Source organism: Scyliorhinus torazame, chromosome 7 (assembly GCF_047496885.1).
Source record: "Scyliorhinus torazame isolate Kashiwa2021f chromosome 7, sScyTor2.1, whole genome shotgun sequence".
In the NCBI taxonomy this organism is placed as follows: Eukaryota; Metazoa; Chordata; class Chondrichthyes; order Carcharhiniformes; family Scyliorhinidae; genus Scyliorhinus; species Scyliorhinus torazame.
The window spans coordinates 140,747,329-140,771,279 of NC_092713.1; the positions used below are offsets into that span (position 1 = coordinate 140,747,329).

Genomic DNA, 23,951 nt, shown 5'->3' on the forward strand with positions numbered 1-23,951 from the left:
GCCAGACAGGATGATTTGTGGACTCCGCAATGCAGCTATTCAGAGGAAGCTGCTTACTATAAGTGATTTAACTCTAGATGCTGCAGTGGAAGCCAGGTCTACAGAGCTTGCAATGAGCGAAGCTTCACAGTGAGGGGCTGGAGCGAAGATCCATAAAGTGGATGCCTCAAGGAACAAGGCTGCAAAGGTGCAACCATGTCACCATTGTACACAGGTTGGGCACTCAGCAGGGGAACCTGGCGTAAAGTAAATACATGCAGAACTGTGGCAGGGAGGGCCACATTGCCAAGGCATGTTGGGCTCAGAAAACCTTTCCAACCAAGAAAGGGCAAGAAAATTAATACAGTTAAAGAAGCTGGGCATTTCTGCAAATTAATGGATGAAGTTCAACATCATTCAAAAACCAGTGAAAGCGCGCAGTCGCAACAGCTGGAGCTAGTTGTTTTGTCAATGCAGGGAGATCAACAATGTTTAAAACTTGAAGGACATGAAATTAAAATGGAAATGGATACGGGTGCAGGAGTATCACTAATACCTGAGACAAGTTACCATCAAAAGCTGAAGCATCTGCCTTTAAAACCGTCAAATGTGATCCGAAGGATGTACACTGAAGATGTTGCACCATCAAAAGGGTGCATTATGATAAAAGTAGAAGCAAACAGACAGACGGCGAAGTTTCCTCTTCACGTTGCCTGTTGGAAACTTTCCTGCTCTTTGTGACAGAGCATGGTTGGCTTAAATTAGGCTTAACTGGGAAATAGTCAATTGTCACGACACACTGGGCCCGTGCGCAGTTAATTCCTGTGGTGGAGGTGGAATAGATTAGAAGGCCAGGGATAGGTTGGAGACATTAACAAAGGAGAAGGGAATGTTTAGCATGGTAGCACAGTCGGTAGCACTGTTGCGTCACAGCTCCAGGGTCCCAGGTTCAATTCCTGGCTTGGGTCATTGTCTGTGTGGAGTCTACACATTTTCCCAGTGTCTGTGGGCGTGCTCTGGTTTCCTCCCACAAGTTCCAAAAGATGTGCTATGAGGTAATTTGGACATTTTGAATTCTCCCTCAGTGTACCCAAATATGTGTTGGAATGTGGCAACGAGGGACTCTTCGCAGTAACTTCATTGCAGTATTAATGTAAGCCTACTTGTGACAGTAAAAATTATTATTATATCATATAACGGCAGCTCTGACCCTCCATTCTGCTCGACCTGCCCCCCCCCCCCCCCCCCCCCCCCGCCCCCCCCGGTGTGTTATGTACTCTGGGATAACACAAGCTGCAACTGGATGCAGCTTTAACCAAAAGATACTCTGTGGTAAACCACTGTTACTGTATTATATATATTGTGGTAAACCACTGTTACTGTATTGTATATATTGTTTGTTGTCTCTGCTGGCTCCGCCTGTGACTCCTCTCCTCAGGCTCTGTATAAAGGTGGCCAACCTCTGGCCCTGCCCCAGTTCGGGACCAGTTGCCAGCAGGTTCTCGTTTAGCTTATTAAAGCCACAGTTTCATTCCTCAACTCATCTTTGTTATAATTGATGGCACATCAATTTAATAAGCTAAACGCTTAAGATGGAGGCATCACTCAAGCCTGATCATCTGGAACTGGAACCCCAAGCAGCCGACGCCACTGCGACATTCGAGCACTGGCTAAGCTGCTTCGAAGCTTACCTCGAATCTACCACCGACGCCGTCGCCGACATCCACAAGCTTCGAGTCCTCAACGCCCGGGTAAGCCCGCAGGTTTTCCTCCTTATCAGGATGCTGCCTCGTACGCGGAGGTGATAACGCTGCTGAAGGGGCAGTATGTAAAGGTAGTAAATGAGGCGTACGCTAGGCATCTCCTTGCCACGAGGCGTCAACGCCCCAGAGAATCGCAGGCCGAATTCCTGCGCGCCTTGCAGGTACTCGGCCGGAACTGTAGTTGTCAGGCAGTATCGGCTGTCCAGCACACAGGGCTGCTGATCAGGGACGCCTATGTCGCTGGCATAAAATCTAACTACATCCGCCAGTGCCTGCTAGAAGGGGGTACACTCGGCCTCCAAGAGACAGTGCACCTCCCGAATTCGCTGGAAGAGGCCTTCCATAACATGGATGCCTTCACCTCTGACCACGCGGCACCCTCGTGGACATCGTGGGCGCCGCCATCACCCGACCCGGGTGCGTCGCAAGCCTGTGCCGCGCATCAATCCACCAACTCCGGAGGCCTGAGATGCTACTTCTGTGGCCATGGTAAGCACCCCAGACAATGCTGCCCAGCACGGAGCGTGATCTGCAACGGGTGCAGAAAGAAGGGTCACTTCGCCAAAGTCTGCCAGGCCCAACCTGTTCCAAAGTTTCCAGACCCAGCAGCAGCAATGCTGCGTGTTGCATGTCGTGACTGCCCCCATCTACCACGTCATCTGCCGCGTGCGACCCGTGGGGGCCGCCATCTTCGACACCACCCACCACGTGGGGGCCGCCATCTTCGATGCCACCCGCCACGTGGCAGATGGAATACAATGTTGACAAATGTGAGGTTATCCATTTTATAGGAATAACAGCAAAAGGGATTATTATTTAAATGATAAAATATTAAAACATGCTGCTGTGCAGAGAGACCTGGGTGTGCTAGTGCATGAGTCGCAGAAAGTTGGTTTTCAGGTGCAACAGGTGATTAAGAAGGCAAATGGAATTTTGTCCTTCATTGCTAGAGGGATGGAGTTTAAGACTAGGGAGGTTCTGCTGCAATTGTATAAGGTGTTAGTGAGGCCACACCTGGAGTATTGTGTTCAGTTTTGGTCTTCTTACTTGAGAAAGGACGTACTGGCACTGGAGGGTGTGCAGAGGAGATTCACTAGGTTAATCCCAGAGCTGAAGGGGTTGGATTACGAGGAGAGGTTGAGTAGACTGGGACTGTACTCGTTGGAATTTAGAAGGATGAGGGGGGATCTTATAGAAACATATAAGATTATGAAGGGAATAGATAGGATAGATGCGGGCAGGTTGTTTCCACTGGCGGGTGAAAGCAGAACTATGGGGCATAGCCTCAAAATAAGGGGAAGTAGATTTAGGACTGAGTTTAGGAGGAACTTCTTCACCCAAAGGGTTGTAAATCTATGGAATTCCTTGCCCAGTGAAGCAGTAGAGGCTCCTTCATTAAATGTTTTTAAGATAAAGATAGATAGTTTTTTGAAGAATAAAGGTATTAAGGGTTATGGTGTTCGGGCCGGAAAGTGGAGCTGAGTCCACAAAAGATCAGCCATAATCTCATTGAATGGTGGAGCAGGCTCGAGGGGCCAGATGGCCTACTCCTGCTCCTAGTTCTTATGTTCTTATGTTCGTCTTGTCTTCGTCATCTGCAAAGGTGAGAGAGTTGAAAATGTGGATGGCATGGTCCCCGGCGGTGGAGAGGAGAAGAGCAATCCGAGGCGCCCTCCCGGTCCGTAGCTTCGAGGAAGAGCTGGAAGCGCTGTTTGAAAATCTTCCAGTTGGGCCCGAGGTTGCCGGCGATGCGGAGCGGCGGCGGTGGGCTGATGTTGTCCATGTTGCGTAGAGGTCAATGAAAGTTTGGAACACTATGTGTTCCAGCAGCGTTTGCAGGGTAAGGATGAACCTTTCCAATCCTTTCTCACGCACCTCCGTATCCTTGCGCAATCCTGCAGCTACGGGCCCACCTCCGACTCCATGATATGCGACCAGATCGTTTTCGGTGTTCAGTCGGACCCCCTACGTCAGCAGCTCCTCAAAGTAAAGCAACTCACCCTAGCGACCGCCATCGAGACCTGTATCTTACATGAAAACGCCACGAGTCGGTATTCCCATATACAAGCGGCTGAAACGGCACGGCAATGTCCCCACGAGGCGGAGCGTGTCCAAGTGATTGAGCACCTCCAGGGCCTCAGCCTGGATGAGGGCGGCCATTTCACGTGCTTTTCGCGGACTCCCGCGCTTGTACGCACCAAACGAGGGGACGACGACATGGAGGAACGTCATGCGCAGGCGCGCACCATGCACGACCGCACCACGCATGTGCGGTGGCGCAACGAACGTGCTGACATCACGGCGTGCGGCAACTGTGGCTCCGCCCACTTAAAGCGGCAATGCCTCGCAAAATCTCGACAATGCCCACGATGTGGAAGACTTGGCCACTATGCTGTCTTCTGTCGAGCAGCTCAGCCTTCCAATTCATCTCGCTTCAGCCAGCCTCGCAGGAATGTTCGGGCAATTCAACCCACGGTCACCGAGTCCGATGCGGACCTCCCACACAGCAGTGACACTGAGGACCCGAAGGCGCCTTTTCGAGTTGGTGTCATAACGAAAAACAGGCTGTCCCCGAAGCAAAGACACCAGCCGCTGTCGGTATACAGCATCGATCCAGACGATAAGTGTTGTGCCACCCTGATGGTCAACCGGTCCCAAATACGATTCCGCCTGGGCACTGGTGCCCCTGCCAATCTCATGGCATGGTCTGCTTTCCAAAGCCTTCGTGTCAAGCTAGCCATCGTTCCATCGGCCTGCCAGCTATTGGACTACAATGGCAACAGCATTCCTGCTACCGGCTCGTGCCAACTGGAAGTGACTCACAAGTCACGGAAAGCCATCCTTCCTTTCGAGATCGTGGGCTCCTCGAAGGACTCCCTGCTTGGCGCACAGTCGTGCAAGCTGTTGAACCTCGTTCAAAGAGTTCACTCTCTCTCTCCTGATGACACGTCTGCCTTCCAGGACGCTGACTTCAGGGCGCAACTCGACGCCATCATCGACCAGCACCGCGACGTCTTCGAAGGCATGGGCACGCTCCCATATACCTACAAGATCCTACTCAAACAGAACGCCACGCCTGTGGTGCATGCACCTCGCAGAGTCCCAGCACCCCTCAAGGACCTCCTCAAGTAGCAGCTGCAGGACCTCCAAGACCAAGGAGTGATCTCCAGAGTTACGGAACCAACCTACTGGGTCAGTTTCATGGTGTGCGTAAAAAAGCCTTCCGGCAAGCTGAGAATTTGCATTGATCCCAAGGATCTGAATCGCAATATCATGAGGGAGCATTATCCGATTCCCAAGCGCGAAGAGATCACATGAGAGGTGGCTCGCGCCAAGCTCTTAACCAAACTTGACGCCGCGAAAGGTTTCTGGCAAATCCAGCTCGACAAATCCAGTAGGAAACTGTGTACCTTTAACACCCCTTTGGCAGATATTGTTACAACAGGATGCCGTTTGGGATCATATCGGCTTCAGAAGTGTTCCACAGGATCATGGAACAAATTATGGAAGGCATTGAAGGTGTTCGCGTTTATGTCGACGACATAATCATTTGGTCCACCACCCCGCAGGAGCATGTCAGTTGCCTCCAGCGTGTGTTCAAACGCATACGGGAGCAGGGCCTACGCCTCAACAGAGCCAAATGCTCCTTTGGTCAGACGGAACTCAAGTTCCTAGGGGACCACATCTCCCAGTTGGGTGTGCGGCCGGATGCGGACAAGGTGGCAGGTCGAAAAGGAGTGCCTGGGCCTTTTGACCGGTGTCGTCAAGTTACATGACTCTGTGTACGGCCTTCCGCAATTCACCGTCGAGACCGACCATCGCCCGCTGGTCAATATAAGAGTAGCCAATTATTTTTTATTTTTCCAATTAAGGGGCAATTTAGCATGGTCAATCCACCTAACCAGCACATCTTTGGGTTGTGGGAGTGAAACCCACGCAGACATGGGGAGAATGTGCAAACTCCACACGGACAATGACCCGGGGCCGGGATTCGAACCCGGGTCCTCAGCGCCGCAGTCCCAGTGCTAACCACTGTGCCACTTGCCGCCCTTGCTGGTCAATATAATACAGAAAGACTTGAACGACATGATGCCTCGCCTCCAGCGTATTCTTCTCAAGCTCCGGCGATACGACTTCCAGCTGGTATACACCCCGGGCAAAGACCTAATCATTGCCGATGCTCTCTCCAGGGCAGTCAACACTCCGTGTGACCCAGCGGGATTCGTCTGTCAGGTTGACGCCCATGTGGCCTCCAATCTACCTGCCACGGATGAACGCCTTGTCCAAATTCGCCGCGAGACAGCGGCTGACCCTTTGCTACAGCGTGTCATGCGCCACCTAACAGACGGGTGGCTCAAGGGTCAATGCCCGCAGTTCTACAACATCAGAGATGATCTGGCGGTAGTCGATGGTGTTCTCCTGAAACTGGACCGCATTGTCATCCCGCACAGCATGCGCCAGCTCGTCTTGGAACAGCTACACGAGGGCCATTTTGACGTGGAAAAGTGCCGCCGACGGGCCCGAGAGGCTGTGTACTGGCCCGGCATCAATGACGACATCGCCAACACAGTGCTCAACTGCCCCACTTGTCAGCGCTTCCAGCCGGCCCAACCATGTGAGACCCTACAGCCCCAAGAGTTGGTCACGTCCCCTTGGTCCAAGGTCGGCATCGACCTGTTCCACGCGCTGGGCAGGGACTATGTCTTGATTGTAGACTACTTTTCCAACTACCCGGAGGTGGTACACTTACACAACATCACATCGTCTGCAGTCATCCGTGCCAGCAAGGACACCTTTGCTCGAACGGCATCCCACTTACTGTGATGTCGGACAATGGCCCCTGCTTCGCAAGCCAGGAATGGTCCAACTTTGCCAGGAGGTACAACTTTGTGCAGGTGACATTCAGTCCCCTGTACCCCCAATCCAACGGCAAAGCGGAGAAGGGCGTCCACATAGTCAAACGGCTCCTCTGCAAGGCTGCCGATGCTGGGTCCGATTTCTACCTCGCTTGGCCCTACTGTCCACTGGCCTGTCGCCAGCCCAGCTGCTCATGGGTCGCACCCTGAGGATGACGGTGCCGTCCATTCATGTCCCAGATATCGACCACGTTCCGGTCTTTCAACGAATGCAACTGTCTCGTGCACAGCACAAGGCGGCTCATGACGCCCGTGCAGCTGATCTCCCTGCTCTGGCTCCAGATGACAACGTCCGTTTCCATCTTCCGGATGGTGGCTGATTTGCAACCACTGTGGTTCTTCGGCAGGTGGCTCCCTGCTTTTTCCTGGTTCGTCTACCGGATGGCTCCATTCTGCGCCGCAATCGACGTGCCCTTCGTCTTGTTCCGCGCTCGCTATGTGAACCTCCACCATTGCCACGCCGTCCTGTTGACCCTGACTTGTACTATGCAGAGATTCCGGTCACTCTGCATCCTCCTCACTCTGACGCAGTCCTGCCCGCTCCTCAGCTGGCGGCTCCCGACCCACCCTTGAGGCGGTCAACCAGAATTCGTCGCCCACCTCAAAGACTTAATTTGTGAACTTTGTGGACTTATGGACTTTCTGATTTGTTCTGTTCTTCCATTTAATTGTTCAAGTGGTTTGGCTGTTTAGCACAGGGCTAAATCGCTGGCTTTGAAAGTAGACCAAGGCAGGCCAGCAGCACGGTTCAATTTCCGTAACAGCCTCCCCGAACAGGTGCCGGAATGTGGCGACTAGGGGCTTTTCACAGTAACTTCATTTGAAGCCTACTTGTGACAATAAGCGATTTTCATTTCATTTCATTTCATATAGTGTTCACCTCGTTATTCTTGTGACACACTGTTTTTCTGCACCAGGCACCTTCCCATGTAAATAGCTTAGTTTTTATGTACATAGTCCTGTAAATATTTCACACACATGTAGTCAGGAACATTCACCATACACTATTTATTGCCACGCGGGTACATTTTTTATAAAAGGGGGGATGTCATAATATACACCAGTATATCATGGTGCAGACACACATTGATGGACACACAGTGGGACCAATCAACACACACAACACCGCAACCAATCACCAGTGAGAGCACACGCACTATAAAGACAGGGGGCATCAGAGTTCTTGCTCATTTGGAGTTGCAACTAACTAGGAGGACAGAGCTCACAGCCTGCAACACAGACAGATACCATGTGCTGAGTGCATCGACTGGTTAGGACAAGACAAAGGTCTTTAGTTAAAGCTAGTATCGTATTAACCCACAGTCTAAGTATGTTTAAACAGTTAATGATTCAATAAAATAGTGTTGCACTATTTCAAGTGTTTGTGACCTGTATGTGATCCAGAACACCCAACACATCATTGAGGTTGTCAAATTTCTCTCTGTATTCAAGCTTTAATTTATAATCCTCAATTTAGGTGCAAAAAATGAATGTATCTTCTGGTGGAAACTGTGTAAGAGTTCAAAGGGCTAATAACCAGGAAATCTATTGCATCTTTCCACTGTGAAATTTAAACCCCATGTGCACAGCTTGATATGGGCTGGTGAAGTATAGAGAACTGAGATTGAGGAATGTGAAAATGACCAGAGAGGGAATAAAAGATAAATCTAACTCCAAATAGATGAAACCTGCTGCAAGAAAGACTCGAACTCAGGAGTGAGTGAGAGAGGCAGTGAGTGAGAGGTGAGTTCAGAGACTGCAGCTGGTTTCTCTGCAGCAGCTGAACTGAGTCCCCGGAACCAGAGTGAAGCGCGAGCGGCTTCCTCCCCGGCCCGGGGATTGGGTGACGCCGGCGGAGAGCAGGCGGCGCTGCACCGGTGATGGAGGCGGTGGGGGAGAGCGGGGAGTCGGCGGATTCGGAGGGAAGAGAGGTCTGCGGGGAGGAGCGGCCACTCCACCATCCCACGGTAAAAGAAGGAGCGGACTCAGAGACCCTGAGTGAGGAGGGAGGGGAGGGGGGGGGGCTGAGTGAGGAGGGGGGGCTGAGTGAGGAGGGGGGGGCTGAGTGAGGAGAGGAGGGTGGGAGGGGCTGAGTGAGGAGAGGAGGGTGGGTGGGGGGGGGTGCTGAGTGAGGAGAGGAGGGTGGGAGGGGCTGAGTGAGGAGAGGAGGGTGGGAGGGGCTGAGTGAGGAGAGGAGGGTGGGAGGGGCTGAGTGAGGAGAGGAGGGTGGGGGGGCTGAGTGAGGAGAGGAGGGTGGGGGGGCTGAGTGAGGAGAGGAGGGTGGGGGGGCTGAGTGAGGAGAGGAGGGTGGGGGGGCTGAGTGAGGAGAGGAGGGTGGGGGGGCTGAGTGAGGAGAGGAGGGTGGGGGGGCTGAGTGAGGAGAGGAGGGGGGGGGGGCTGAGTGAGGAGAGGAGGGTGGGGGGGGGCTGAGTGAGGAGAGGAGGGTGGGAGGGGCTGAGTGAGGAGAGGAGGGTGGGGGGGCTGAGTGAGGAGAGGAGGGTGGGGGGGCTGAGTGAGGAGAGGAGGGGGGGGGCTGAGTGAGGAGGGGGGGCTGAGTGAGGAGGGGGGGGGGCTGAGTGAGGAGGGGGGGGGGGGCTGAGTGAGGAGGGGGGGGGGGCTGAGTGAGGAGGGGGGAGGGGCTGAGTGAGGAGGGGGGGCTGAGTGAGGAGGGGGGGCTGAGTGAGGAGGGGGGGGCTGAGTGAGGAGGGGGGGGCTGAGTGAGGAGAGGAGGGTGGGAGGGGCTGAGTGAGGAGGGGGGGCTGAGTGAGGAGGGGGGGCTGAATGAGGAGAGGGGTTGGGGGGGCTGAGTGAGGAGAGGAGGGTGGGGGGGGCTGAGTGAGGAGAGGAGGGGGGGGCTGAGTGAGGAGAGGAGGGTGGGGGGGGCTGAGTGAGGAGAGGAGGGTGGGGGGGGCTGAGTGAGGAGAGGAGGGTGGGGGGGGGCTGAGTGAGGAGAGGAGGGTGGGGGGGGGCTGAGTGAGGAGAGGAGGGTGGGGGGGGGCTGAGTGAGGAGAGGAGGGTGGGGGGGGCTGAGTGAGGAGGGTGGGGGGGGCTGAGTGAGGAGAGGAGGGTGGGGGGGGCTGAGTGAGGAGAGGAGGGTGGGTGGGGGGGCTGAGTGAGGAGAGGAGGGTGGGTGGGGGGGTGCTGAGTGAGGAGAGGAGGGTGGGGGGGGGCTGAGTGAGGAGGGGAGGGGCTGAGTGAGGAGGGGGGGCTGAGTGAGGAGGGGGGGCTGAGTGAGGACGGGGGGGCTGAGTGAGGAGGGGGGGAGGGGCTGAGTGAGGAGGGGGGGCTGAGTGAGGAGGGGGGGCTGAGTGAGGAGGGGGGCTGAATGAGGAGAGGGGTTGGGGGGGCTGAGTGAGGAGAGGAGGGTGGGGGGGGCTGAGTGAGGAGAGGAGGGGGGGCTGAGTGAGGAGAGGAGGGGGGGCTGAGTGAGGAGAGGAGGGTGGGGGGGGCTGAGTGAGGAGAGGAGGGTGGGGGGGGCTGAGTGAGGAGGGTGGGGGGGCTGAGTGAGGAGAGGAGGGTGGGGGGGGCTGAGTGAGGAGAGGAGGGTGGGGGGGGCTGAGTGAGGAGAGGAGGGTGGGTGGGGGGGTGCTGAGTGAGGAGAGGAGGGTGGGAGGGGCTGAGTGAGGAGGGGAGGGGCTGAGTGAGGAGGGGGGGGCTGAGTGAGGAGGGGGGGCTGAGTGAGGAGGGGGGGCTGAGTGAGGAGAGGAGGGTGGGAGGGGCTGAGTGAGGAGGGGGGGCTGAGTGAGGAGGGGGGGCTGAGTGAGGAGGGGGGGCTGAGTGAGGAGGGGGGGCTGAATGAGGAGAGGGGTTGGGGGGGGCTGAGTGAGGAGAGGAGGGTGGGGGGGGCTGAGTGAGGAGAGGAGGGGGGGCTGAGTGAGGAGAGGAGGGTGGGGGGGGCTGAGTGAGGAGAGGAGGGTGGGGGGGCTGAGTGAGGAGAGGAGGGTGGGGGGGCTGAGTGAGGAGAGGAGGGTGGGGGGGCTGAGTGAGGAGAGGAGGGTGGGGGGGCTGAGTGAGGAGAGGAGGGTGGGGGGGGCTGAGTGAGGAGAGGGGTGGGGGGGCTGAGTGAGGAGAGGAGGGTGGGGGGGCTGAGTGAGGAGGGGGGGCTGAGTGAGGAGGGGGGCTGAGTGAGGAGAGGGGTTGGGGGGTTGAGTGAGGAGAGGAGGGTGGGGGGGGCTGAGTGAGGAGAGGGGTTGGGGGGGCTGAGTGAGGAGAGGAGTTGGGGGGGCTGAGTGAGGAGAGGAGGGTGGGGGGGGCTGAGTGAGGAGAGGAGGGTGGGGGGGGGCTGAGTGAGGAGAGGGGTTGGGGGGGCTGAGTGAGGAGAGGAGGGTGGGGGGGCTGAGTGAGGAGAGGAGGGTGGGGGGGCTGAGTGAGGAGAGGGGGGTGGGGGGGCTGAGTGAGGAGAGGGGGGTGGGTGGGTTGAGGGGGGTGGGGGGGGCTGAGTGAGGAGAGGGGGGTGGGGGGGCTGAGTGAGGAGAGGGGGGTGGGGGGGGCTGAGTGAGGAGAGGAGGGTGGGGGGGCTGAGTGGGGAGAGGAGGGTGGGAGCTGTGTGAAGAGAGGAAGAGGGAGCTGAGTGAAGGGAGGAGGGGGAGCCGAGTGAAGAGTGGAGGGGGGAGCCGAGTGAAGAGTGGAGGGGGGAGCTGAGTGAAGAGAGGAAGGGGAGCTGAGTAAAGAGAGGAAGGGGGGAGCTGAGTGAGGAGAGGAGGGTGGAGGGGCTGAGTGATGAGAGGAGGGTGGGGGGGCTGAGTGAGGAGAGGGGGTTGGGGGGGCTGAGTGAGGAGAGTAGGGTGGGGGGGCTGAGTGAGGAGAGGGGGGTGGGGGGGGCTGAGTGAGGAGAGGAGGGTGGGGGGGCTGAGTGAGGAGAGGGGTTGGGGGGCTGAGTGAGGAGAGGGGGTGGGGGGCTGAGTGAGGAGAGGGGGGTGGGGGGGCGGAGTGAGGAGAGGGGGTGGGTGGGCTGAGTGAGGAGAGGAGGTGGGGGGGCTGAATGAGGAGAGGAGGGTGGGAGCTGTGTGAAGCGAGGAAGGGGGAGCTGAGTGAAGAGAGGATGGGGAGCTGAGTGAAGAGAGGAGTGGGGGAGCTGAGTGAAGAGTGGAGGGGGAGCTGAGTGAAGAGTGGAGGGGGAGCTGAGTGAAGAGAGGAAGGGGGAGCTGAGTAAAGAGAGGAAGGGGGGAGCTGAGTGAGGAGAGGAGGGGGGTGCTGAGTGAAGAGAGGAGGGTGGGGGGGCTGAGTGAGGAGAGGAGAGTAGGGGGGGCTGAGTGAGGAGAGTAGGGGGGGTGTTAGGCAGAGTGAGGGGGGTGGGCTGAATGAGGGGGTGTGGTCTGAGTGAGGGGGTTGGGCTGAATGAGCGGGGGTGGTCTGAGTGAGGGGGGGGGCTGAGTGAGTGGGGGGCTGAGTGAAGGGGGGCTGAGTGAGGAGCGGAGGGGGTGGGCTGAGTCAGAGGAGGGGGTGGGCTGAGTGAGGAGAGGAGGGGGGTGGGCTGAGTGAGGAGGGTGGGGGGACTGAGTGAGGAGAGGAGGGTGGGAAGGGCTGAGAGGAGAGGAGGGTTGCGTGGGGGGGAGGGGTAGGGTGGGAGCTGAGTGAAGAGAGGAGGGGGGTGGGAGCTGAGTGAAGAGAGGAGGGGGTAGCTGAGTGAAGAGAGATGGGGAGTTGAGTGAAGAGAGGAGGGGGGTGGGCTGAGTGAAGAGAGGAGGGTGGGGAGGGGCTGAGTGAGGAGAGGAGGGTGGGGGGTGCTGAGTGAGGAGAGGAGGGGGGGCTGAGTGAGGAGAGGAGAGGGGGGGGCTGAGTGAGGTGGGATGGGGGCTGAGTGAGGAGAGGAGGGTGGGGAGGCATTGAGTAAGGAGAGGTGGGATGGGGGCTGAGTGAGGAGAGGAGGGTGGGGAGGCATTGAGAGAGGAGGGTGGGAGGGGCTGAGTGAGGAGAGGAGGGTGGGGGGGCTGACCGAGGGGAGGGGGGCTGAGCGAGGGGAGGGGGGGCTGAGCGAGGGGATGGGGGGGGGCTGAGCGATTGGAGGGGGGTGCTGAGCGAGGGGAGGGTGTGGGGGGTTGAGAGACTCCGGCGGAGGGGATCAGACCCCTGGGGGGGGGAGAAATCAGAGACCCCCTTGGGGGGGGGGGGGGGAGAAATCAGAGACCCCCGGGGGGGAGGGTGGTCAAATCAGAGACCCCCTGAGTGTGGGGGGGGGGGGGCGGGAATCAGAGACCCCCTGAAGAGGGGGGAATCAAAGAGTCCCTGAGGGGAGGGGGAATCAGAGACTCACTGAGGGGGGGGGGGGGGGAGGGAATCAGAAACCCCCTGAGGAGGGCGGGGGAGGGAGGAGATCAGAAACCCCCTGAGGAGGGGAGGAGGCGATCAGAGACCCCCTGAGGAGGGGGGGGCAGAGATCAGAGACCCCCTGAGGAGGGGGAGATCAGAGACCCGCTGAGGACGGGGGGGGATCCGAGACCCCCTGAGGAGGGGGGGAGAACCGAGACCCCCTGAGGAGGGAGGGGGAAAATCAGAGACCCCCTGAGGAGGGCGGGGGGGGGGTGGGGGGGGATCAGAGACCCCCTGAGGAGGGGGGGGGAGGAGATCAGAGACCCCCTGAGGAGGGGGGGGGGAGATCAGAGACCCCCTGAGGAGGGGGAGGGATCAGAGACCCTCCTGGGGGAGGGGGTTGCCTCAGAATCCCTGGGTGGAGGGGGGAGGTGGCTCAGAAACCCCACGGGAGGGGAGGAGGGTGGCTCAGAGTCTGGAGAGGTGGGGGGACATGCTCAGAGGCTCCAGACTTTTGCATAACCCCCAGATTTTAGTAAGGAGGACTTCACTAGGTCAGTGCGACTGGGTTTGTCATGTGAGCCTTCCCCATTTCATGCTTTTTTGTGTGCTTTGTAGCGGTTTTGATACCACTGAGCGGCTTGTTAAGCCATCTCAAAGGGCATTTAAGAGTCAACCACATTGCTGTGGGTCTGGAGTCACCGATAGGCCAGACCACGTAAGGTCAGCACATAGCCTTCTCTAAAACCATTGGATGAATCAGATGGGTTTTTACAACAATTGATTAGCTTTTAATCCCAAAATTATTAATTGGATTTAAATTCCATCATTTGCTGTGGTGGGATTCAAACTCCTGTCTTCAGAGCGTTAGCCAGGGCCCCTGGATTACTCGTCTGGTGACGTTACCACTATAATAATAATCACTTTTTGCCACAATGAAGTTGATTACTTCAATGAAGTTACTGTGAAAAACCCCTCCTCGCCACATTCCGGCGCCTGTTCGGGGAGGCAGGTACGGGATAGCCACGTGTTGTCTCACTGCTCCAAACGTGTCCTTGAACATGTATTTATCCAATTTCCATTTGAAAGTTACTGTTAAATCTACTTTCGCCATCCTTTCAGTCAGTGCATTCAGGATCATAATTCGCTGCTTAACAACAAAAATAATTTTCCTCATCTCCCTTCTGGTTCTTCCACCAATCACCTTTAAATTCCAGTCGTTTTTGATGAATAACTTGGGAGGGAACATTTCTTTGATCTATCTTTCAACATAATTTGTTCCCCTGAAGACTATTGCTCAGATTTTATCTGACCTTGTATAGCTATGAAAACTCCCTTTCAGTGTGGGCTGTGTATGGACTGGCTGGAAAGGGGTTGTTGCAAAAGCTTCAGAGTTACCTGAAAAAGAGCACTAATCTGGTCCCTGTTCGTGGCCAACACTGGTCTTCACCTCAGATACAACTGTCAATCAATGATTCATGATCTCAGTATAGTTTGATACTTGGCTATGTGCCAGCTGTTTTGAATACCGTCAGCACAAAACATTCCTCTCCATGGTTCCTTCATTCAGCTATCAATTCACAATCCGTTACAGAGGAAATCTGTCCCTAGTCTAAAAATAACTAATAATTGGAAAGCTAACAAAGATTTGTGAAAACAGGTGCATCCAGGGTCTCTTGATTAATATTTGCATATTAAAACCAGCTTTTGTTTCAACAGGATCTAATCACAGATCTGGTAATGGGTTCTTAAGAGGGAACTGCATATCCATGAGAGGAAACCTGTCTGGGGTTTCACACTACATGAGACAGGCTGGCCATTTTTAAAATGGAGTGTTATTCATCCCTTGTTCGGTAACTAGTAGTAAGGAATTTAAATCAATAATAAGACATAAAGGAGGAGGTTGGTGATCAGCAGGTGGTTTTCATGCCTGTGTTTGACCTGATTTCATGGGATCCAGAGTCGCTGTTGAGAACTCCTAGGCCAACTCCCTCCTGATTGTATACCACTGAACCGCCACCTTTGGTGGGTCTGTCCAGGAATGGCGATAGTGGTGTCTCCTGCTGATTACCACTTACTGCCCTCCCGCCTTTGTGTTTGTATCAGTGGCTTTGCAAACATGCATATTAGCAGCCACTCGGCCCCTCAAGCCTTCTCCGCCATTCAAGAAGATCATGGGTTATCTGATTGGAAAGTTAACCCCCCATAACCTTTCACCCCCTTATCAAGAATCAATCTAGCTCTGCCTTAAAATATTCAAATACTCTGCTTCCACTGCTTTTTGAGGAACGGGGTTCCAAAGACAGATGCCCCTCTAAGAAAACTAAATCTCCTCCTTAAATGATAAACCCCTTATTTTTAAATCATGATCCCAGTTCTAGATTCGCCGACAAGAGGAAACATCATCTCCACATCCACCCTGTCAATAGCCCTCAGAATTCTAAAGGTTTCAATTGCCACTTACATTTCTAAAGTTCAGTGGGTACAAGCTTGATCTGTCCAGCCTTTCCTCACAAGCCAATCCACCCATTCCTGGTAGTAGTCTAGTAAACCTTCTTTGAACTGGTTCTTACATATTTATCTCTTTCCTTAATTAAGGAGCCCAATACTGTACACTACTCCAGATGTGGTCTCACCAATGCCCTGTACAACTGAAGCATAACCTTCCTTTTGTAATCAATTCCCCTCACAATAAATGATAACATTCTTTTAGCTTTCCTAATTACTTACTGTACTTGCGTACTAGCCTTTTGTGATTGATGCACTAGGACACCCAGATCCCTCTGAGCTCTGCAATCTCACACGGTTTAGATAATCAGCTTTTTTATTCTTCCTGTCAAAATGGACAATTTCACATTTTCACACTCCACCATTTGTCTGATCTTTATCCATTTATGGAACCTATCAACGCCCCTTTGTATACTCCTTATATCCTCTTCATAATTTTACTTTCCCAACTGCTTTTGTGTTATTATTAAATTTAGCAACCATCCTTCAGTCTCTTCATCCAAGTCAGTTATATAAATTGTAAAGAGTTGAGGCCCCAACACTGATTCCTGTGGTACACCACTCGTCACAATCTGCCAACCAGAAAAAGACCCATTTATGGACACCTACTGTTTCTGTTGGCCACTTCCATGCTGATATGTTACCCCCTTTATCATGAAATTTTATTTTCCGCAATAACCTTTGATGTGGCACCTTATCAAATACCTTCTGGAAATCTAAGTACAGTACATCCACCTATTATCCTTTATCCACAACACATGTAAATCTTTCAAATAACTCTAATAAATTGATTAAATATTGAATTTCCTTCCACAAAATCTTGTTCACTCTGCCTGATTTACATGCATTTTTCTGTGTCCGCCTGGCAATACACTTGTGGTTTGATTCTAAGGTGATGGGTTTGATCTAAAAATATCAAGGCTAATACTCCTCTGTACTGTGGATGGAGGGTAGTGTTGTTAGAACTGGTGTTCTCTCTAGGGGACATTAAACTTGGGTCCCGCATCAAGTCTAGGTCTAAAGAATATATATAGTGAATATAGAAGACCAATGCAGGCTCAGCCAAGAACTGCCAAAATTATTCCTGATCTTTGGCATCTAGTCATCAGGATAGGATGTTGGAACTGAAGTGCAGGCTTTGAGGGAATATGATTGAGCTGTTTAAAATGGAGTATAAATCTTTCCAGTTAGGTGGGTTATTTGAGATGAATAGGGATTATTGGATTGTGACTTCATCAAATCTTTGTATAAATACTTAAGATTCCTTTCCTGGAGGTATTTCTTTTTACGGAGAACTGTTGCTCTCCAGAACAGTTTGCCATGGCATACAGATTCTCTGCTGTCTTTCAGAAGGGAGCTGGACAATTTCTTGAGAGAAGTGCACCCTTCTAATTATATTGAGTGGGATTTGAAGGACTCGTACATCACTGTAATCTCTTGGAGATTTGTATGAGTTGCCTTCAACAATTGGAGATGGGTTTCCAAGTTTTTCCAAAATCACCTGTAGGTTTTATCTACTTTGTTTCAAGGATGGATCAATGGTGCATGTCGCTCGGGTCCGGTTAGGGCATGCTTGATGTATTTGAACTTTGTGCCCTTTTTACATGTTTGTGCTTCTGCACTCGCTTTGTTTTACCTGGATTTGAGTGCTATAATTTTCATTCATCATTTTTGTTTTCAGTACACAGAGATGATGGCTTTAGACATTGCAGATAGTACACAAGTATATACGGCATTTTTGGTGCTCCTTGATCTTTTGGAAGGTAAGATAATGCATCTGGAATATTCTTATCACTTCTCAGGTATTTTCCAAGGTAATTAGCATTAGCTTAATTCTCTGTCTTTGCATTTATTTTCTCTCTCTCGTCTTTTGCCGTTCTCCTATCCTGAGGGCAGTGAATCTTCCTGACTCACTCTTCAAGCATTACTGGCTGCTGACAAGCCACTCTTTAGACAAGTGTGGGCGGGGCATTTGGCTGCATCCTTTAAATTTAGGAAGCATAAAGTTTTCAGAGCAACACTATCGAAGGGAAATAACAAAGTGGAGGCAGGAAATGAAGAGGTTGGAGACTGGAGTTGAGAGTTGAATTGTCTGTTGGCCAACCAGCTTTCAAAAAATTGTATTCAGACCGGGAATGTAGAAGTGATGAAGTGCAGGATGAAACTTTCTGTACTCTTGCTCTCAACAATGCATTTAACCCTATCTTTGCAGAGCACCTCGAATTTTTATTTTCCTTTCACACGTCAGCAATTCTGGATTTTCCGAGTGATATTGTTAATTACTGCCTAATTGTTGCACTGTTCTGTGCTGTTGAGAGAAGGATTGATGTGACCTACTCTCTCTTCATTGGGGATCCCTTCCAGCTGGCTGACAGAGACCTTTGTTCCATTGGTTTGGAGCCCCTGGTGATGAGATTATTCTGACTCATTGTGCAACAAAGTAATATTTTGGGGAGCAAAGCAGAGGCTGAACAGCTTACATTTATATAGTGCCTTCAGTAAAGAAATTCAGGCCAAGGTATTTCTCCGAACAAGGGGAGGTGGGGGAAAGTTTCCACCCCTCTTTTCATTAGGCGGGAAAACAGGAGGAGGCAGAGAATGTTAATGGGAGTCTCAAAATTGCTTTCATGCTGGTGAGATTTCCTGCTCAGATTGTCCCCGCGAATGACATAATGTTGATTTGGTATGCAAGGGACTCCCCCCTCCTCTGATCAGTTCCAACAGCCAGTGCCTGGGAGCAGGGGGGGCGTCTGTTTAAGCGGTTTAGGGATTGGAAGCGTTTCCCTGTCCGCGGAGGAGCTTCCTTTGGCACTATGATATGTCAGGAGCCAAGGTTTGCTGAGCCCGCTCCACCAGCATGATATTGTGGTATTCACCCTTTCTATTCATTTCCGATAAGTGTTCAATACAGCAGGAAAGGACTTCCAGTGGCGGCCATGTATGAGTGGTCGAACACAGGGCAAGCTCCTGCTTGAAGGCAGAGGAAAGAGCTCTTTTTGCCCGATATTGGGTGGAATTTTGATAAAAGGTGTTGGTAAGGTTGGAGGAGTAGTTTCCCCCAGGGGTGGTATGTCCGCTGGTTACCAAACCCGGCAGAAGGTGATGAGAGACCTGACCAAAGAGTTGGAGGAAAACCTGTGGCACAGCAGCCAGTGTAAGGATGGCTGAGGACAGAGGAAGGAAATGCGGGAGGATCGCTAGAAGGTCATCGAAGCAGCTGTGGCACCCCTGGAAGAGTTCAATGGAACGGGTGGAGAAGGTGTTTGGAGGTGCAGTGGTTATAGATTCAGGAGCTTGAAGGAATGATCTCGGACACAGCGATCGTGTGGCGGCTCTGGAGGCGGAGGTGGGGCTCCTAGGGAGACCTTTGTTAAAACGTTGAGGGCAAAGGTGGTAGGAGCAGGAGAATACCTTGAGAAGGCAGAGCCTGCGAATAGTGGGCCTGCCTGAAAGAGTGGTGTGGTAGTATGTATTGGGGTCATGTGGGACTGGAAAGCCCTAATGTCATTGGCTGACAGATCCCGGGTCCTGGTTGGCCGTTGACCTCATACTCCGCCCTGAGGCGGAAGTATAAGAAGCCGGTGCCTTCCCCCGCAGGCCAGTTTACTATCGGGCTGCTGGGGAACAGACACGCTTAATAAAGCCTCATCGACTTCACTCTTTTCGTCTCATGGAGTCTTTTGTGCGCTACAATTTATTAAGCGTGCCTAAAAAGGACTATGGAGCTCAGGATCATTCCAGAATGCCTGAGGATCAGCCCCCACGCAGTGAATGCGCAGCAGCCTATCAAACACTGGCAGACTTGCTTCGAGGCCTACCTCAGACCGACCACTGGCCGGGGTCTCAGACGAACAAAAACTGCAGGTCCTGCACTCGAGGCTGAGCACGGAGATTTTCACCCTCATTGAAGACACTGACGATTTCCAGACGGCGTTCGCAGCACTGAAAAGTCCTCTATGTCCGCCCAGTTAACCAAATCTACGCTCCGCTACCAGCTCGCGACGAGACGGCAAGCTCCCGAAGAATCGATGGACGAGTTCTACGCCGCGCTACCCGCGCCTACGGCCCCGACCCGCGCGGCAGGCCATTGGGCCCCCGTACGTTACCCGTCGCGGCAAACGCCCCCCCCCCCCCCCCCCCCCCACCCCCCCCCCCCCCCCCGCCCCCCCCCCCCGGACACCCACAGGCTTGCGCGGCCCAAACGCCGAGTCGCACCGGGGGGGCGCCCCGCTGTTATTTCTGCGGCCAGGCGAACCACCCCCGACAACGCTGTCCGGCGCCGCGCAGACCATCTGCAAAAGCTGCGGGAAAAAGGGCCACTATGCAGTGTGTGCGATCCCGCGAGGTCGCCGCCGTCCCGGGGCCACAGGGAGCCCTACAGGCAGTCTATGCCTCCCAACCCCCCCAGCACGCCATGTGCGACTGGCAGGCACAGCCGCTCTGGGTCCCGACCACCGCGGCCCCGGGAGAACTGGGAGCCCTGCTCGCCGCCTACGCTCCCCAACCCCCCCTCCCCGCAGTCCATGTACGACCCGCCGCCGGCGCTCCCGATTTGGGTGCCGCCAACACTCTCCAACGGAGAGGAATGGGTCTTTCGCGTCCCGAACGCCACCCTCACCCCCCTCCCGCGCCCCACGCCTGACCCGCCGGCTCCGCCGACTTGGGCCCCCCGACCGCCGCTGTCCCCGGGTGAGGGAGCTCCGCGCGGTCCTAGCGCTCGCCGCCCCACGCCTGTCCTGCCGGCGCCGCCGACCTGGGCCCTCACCCCCGTCCCCGCGCCCCACGCCTGACCCGCCGACCTGGGCCCTCACCCCCGTCCCGCGCCCCACGCCTGTCCCGCCGGCGCCGCCGACCTGGGCCCTCACCCCCGTCCCGCGCCCCACGCCTGACCCACCGGCGCAACTTACCTGGGCCCCGACCGCCGCTGTCTCCGGTGAGGGAGCTCCTTGCGCTACTTGCGCTCGCGGCCCCACGACTGACCTGCCGGCGCCGCCGACCTGGGCCCTCACCCGCGCCCCACGCCTGACCCGCCGGCGCAACTTACCTGGGCCCCCGACCACCGCTGTCCCGGCGAGGGGAGCTCCGCGCGGTCCTAGCGCTCCCCAGACCCCCCAGCACACCGTGTGCGACCGCAGACGCCGCCATTTGGGTCCCGACCGACCACGAGGGGGAGGAGGGGCGCCGCCATCTTGGACCGCCCCCGACCTGTACGACGCATGGGGCGGCCATTTTGTCCACCCCCGACGCCATCTTGTGACCCCTCAGCCACGTACGATGTATGGGGGCAGCCATTTTGTCCATCCCCGACGCCATCTTGGACGGCAACAACGGACCACACCCCACTACTACAACCACGGCTCGCTTCGGTTACGCTCGATCAGGCTCGGCCCCGGACTCTACCAGACGACGACGACAGCGGTCCTAATTAACGGCCACGAGACGCCTATGCCTAGTCGACTCCGGGGAGCACGAAAGTTTTATACACCCCGACACGGTAAGACGCTGTTCCTTAACTACCTACCCCAGCGCGCAAAAGATTTGCCTAGCTGCAGGATCCCACTCCGTACAGATCCAGGGATTCTGCATACTCACCCTAACGGTACAGGGGAGGGAATTCAAAAACTACAAACTTAACGTCCTTCCCCAACTCTGTGCCCCCACCTTGCTGGGCTTAGACTTCCAATGTGACCTACAGAGCCTTACGTTTAAATTCGGCGGCCCATACCCCCACTCACTATCTGCGGCCTCGCTACCATCAAGGTGCAACCCCCGTCCTTGTTTGCGAACCTCACCCGGATTGCAAACCCGTCGCCACTAGGAGGCAGACGGTACAGCGCCCAGGACCGGACCTTCATTCGGTCCGAAGTCCAGCGGCTACTAAAGGAGGGCATAATCCAGGCCAGCAATAGTCCCTGGAGAGCGCAGGTGGTAGTAGTGAAGACAGGGGAGAAACAAAGGATGGTCATTGACTATAGCCAGGACCATCAACAGGTACACACAACTAGACGCGTACCCTCTCCCCCGCATATCCGACATGGTCAATCGGATTGCCCAGTATAAAGTCTTCTCCACCGTGGACCTCAAGTCCGCCTACCATCAGCTCCCCATCCGCCCAAGTGACCGCAAGTACACAGCCTTCGAGGCAGACGGGCGATTATACCATTTCCTACGGGTCCCTTTTGGCGTCACAAACGGGGTCTCGGTCTTCCAACGGGAGATGGACCGAATGGTTGATCAACATGGGTTACGGGCCACGTTCCCTTACCTCGACAATGTAACCATCTGCGGCCACGATCAGCAGGACCACGACGCCAACCTCCAAAAATACCTCCAGACCGCCAAAGCCTTGAACCTCACGTACAACGAGGACAAGTGCGTTTTTTAGCACCGATCGGCTTGCCATTCTGGGCTACATAGTGCGCAATGGGATAATAGCCCCGACCCCGAACGTATGCGCGCACTCATGGAATTTCCCTCCCGCACTGCCCAAAAGCCCTGAAACGCTGCCTGGGGTTCTTTTCGTACTACGCCCAGTGGGTCCCCCAGTACGCAGACAAGGCCCGCCCCCTAATACAGACCACGACCTTCCCTCTGTCGACAGAGGCTTGCCAGGCCTTCAGGCCGCATCAAAGCTGACATCGCAAAGGCCACGATGCGCGCCATCGACGAGTCCCTCCCCTTCCAGGTCGAGCGCGATGCCTCCGACGTAGCTCTAGCGGCCACCCTCAACCAAGCGGCAGACCCGTGGCCTTTTTTCTCCTGAACCCTCCACGCCTCAGAAATCCGCCACTCCTCAGTGGAAAAGGAAGCCCAAGCCATAGTGGAAGCTGTGCGACATTGGAGGCATTACTGGCCGGCAGAGATTCACTCTCCTCACTGACCAACGGTCGGTAGCCTTCATGATCGATAATGCACAGCGGGGGCAAGATTAAAAATGACAAGATCTTAAGGTGGAGGATCGAGCTCTCCACCTTTAACTATGAGATCTTGTACCGGCCCGGAAAGCTGAACGAGCCGTCCGATGCCCTATCCCGCGGCACATGTGCCAACGCACAAATTAACCGCCTCCAAACCCTCCACGAGGACCTCTGCCACCCGGGGTCACTCGGTTTTACCACTTCATCAAGTCCCGCAATCTCCCATACTCTTTAGAAGAGGTCCGTACAGTCACAAGGGACTGCCACATCTGCGCGGAATGCAAGCCGCATTTTTTTCAGGCCAGATGGAGCGCACCTGATTAAGGCTTCCCGCCCCTTTGAACGCCTCAGTCTGGATTTCAAGGGCCCCTCCCCTCCACCGACCGCAACGCATATTTCCTTAATGTAGTGGACGAATACTCCCGCTTCCCTTTTGCCATTCCCTGCTCCGACATGACCGCGGCCACAGTCATTAAAGCCCTGAACAGCATCTTCACGCTGTTCGGTTACCCCGCATACGTCCACAGCGACAGGGGGTCCTCTTTCATGAGTGACGAGCTGCGCCAGTTCCTGCTCAGCAAGGGCATAGCCTCAAGCAGGACGACCAGCTACAACCCCCGGGGGAACGGGCAAGTAGAAAGGGAGAACGGCACGGTCTGGAAGGCCGTCCTACTGGCCCTACGGTCCAGGGATCTCCCAGTTTCACGGTGGCAGGAGGTCCTCCCGGACGCTCTCCATTCCATCCGGTCGTTATTATGTACAAGCACTAATCAAACGCCGCACGAGCGTCTCCTTGTCTTCCCTAGGAGGTCCTCCTCTGGAACGTCGCTGCCAACCTGGCTGGCGGCCCCAGGACCCATCCTGCTCCGAAAGCATGTGCGGGCACATAAGGCGGACCCGTTGGTCGAAAGGGTTCGCCTCCTCCACGCAAACCCCCAGTACGCCTACGTGGAGTACCCCCGACGGCCGACAGGACCACGGTCTCCCTGCGGGATCTGGCGCCCGCCAGCACCACGCACACCCCCCCGACACCATCAACCCAACCGCCCCCCTTCCTGCCACCGCCGCACCCCGCGACCGCCCCCTTCCCAGGAGGATCAGTCCCCCTCCCCTTTGCACCGACAGCTGAAACCGTGCGGCTCCGGAGGCGACAACGCTGGTACAAGCACCACCACCACCGCCGGGGCCGAGGCGATCGACACGGACGACCAGACCGCCCGACCGACTCGTGGCGTCGATGTAAAACAAAGATGGACTGTCCAATGAACATTTTGTTTTTCCTATATCCTCTGTAAATAGTTGTAACAGGACGATACTGTCCAATACTGTACTACCATGTAACTGTTCTATCCTCCCAGGACCAGCCCTGTAAACCCTTACCACCATACGAAGCATCACCCCGCCGGGTTCATTTTTGACAAGGGGTGAATGTGGTAGTATGTATTGGGGGTCATGTGGGACTGGAAGCCCTAATGTCATTGGCTGACAGATCCGGGTCCTGGTTGGCCGTTGACCTCATACTCCGCCCTGAAGGCGAAGTATAAGAAAGCCGGTGCCTTCCCCCGCAGGCCAGTTTACTATCGGGCTTTGTGCGCTACAAGTGGAAGGTGTGAGTGCCA

At 55.1% G+C, this 23,951-nt stretch overlaps 1 protein-coding gene across 3 annotated transcripts in view; it reads left to right on the forward strand.

Annotated features, from left to right (window-relative positions):
• The first annotated feature begins 8,230 nt into the window (after positions 1-8,230).
• The window catches only part of tsen15 (TSEN15 tRNA splicing endonuclease subunit), a 92,255-nt gene continuing 76,534 nt past the window's right edge, over positions 8,231-23,951 (forward strand). The window contains exons 1-2 of one of the 3 annotated variants that reach the window (XM_072511597.1): positions 8,231-8,401; positions 17,097-17,178. In XM_072511597.1, coding sequence (XP_072367698.1) covers positions 17,106-17,178 — 73 coding nt within the window. In that variant the 5' untranslated portion in view covers positions 8,231-8,401; positions 17,097-17,105. Of the gene's footprint in view, positions 8,402-8,430; positions 8,626-17,096; positions 17,179-23,951 lie in introns of those variants that run through there. The other 2 variants (XM_072511596.1, XM_072511595.1) reach the window with 2 other exon arrangements.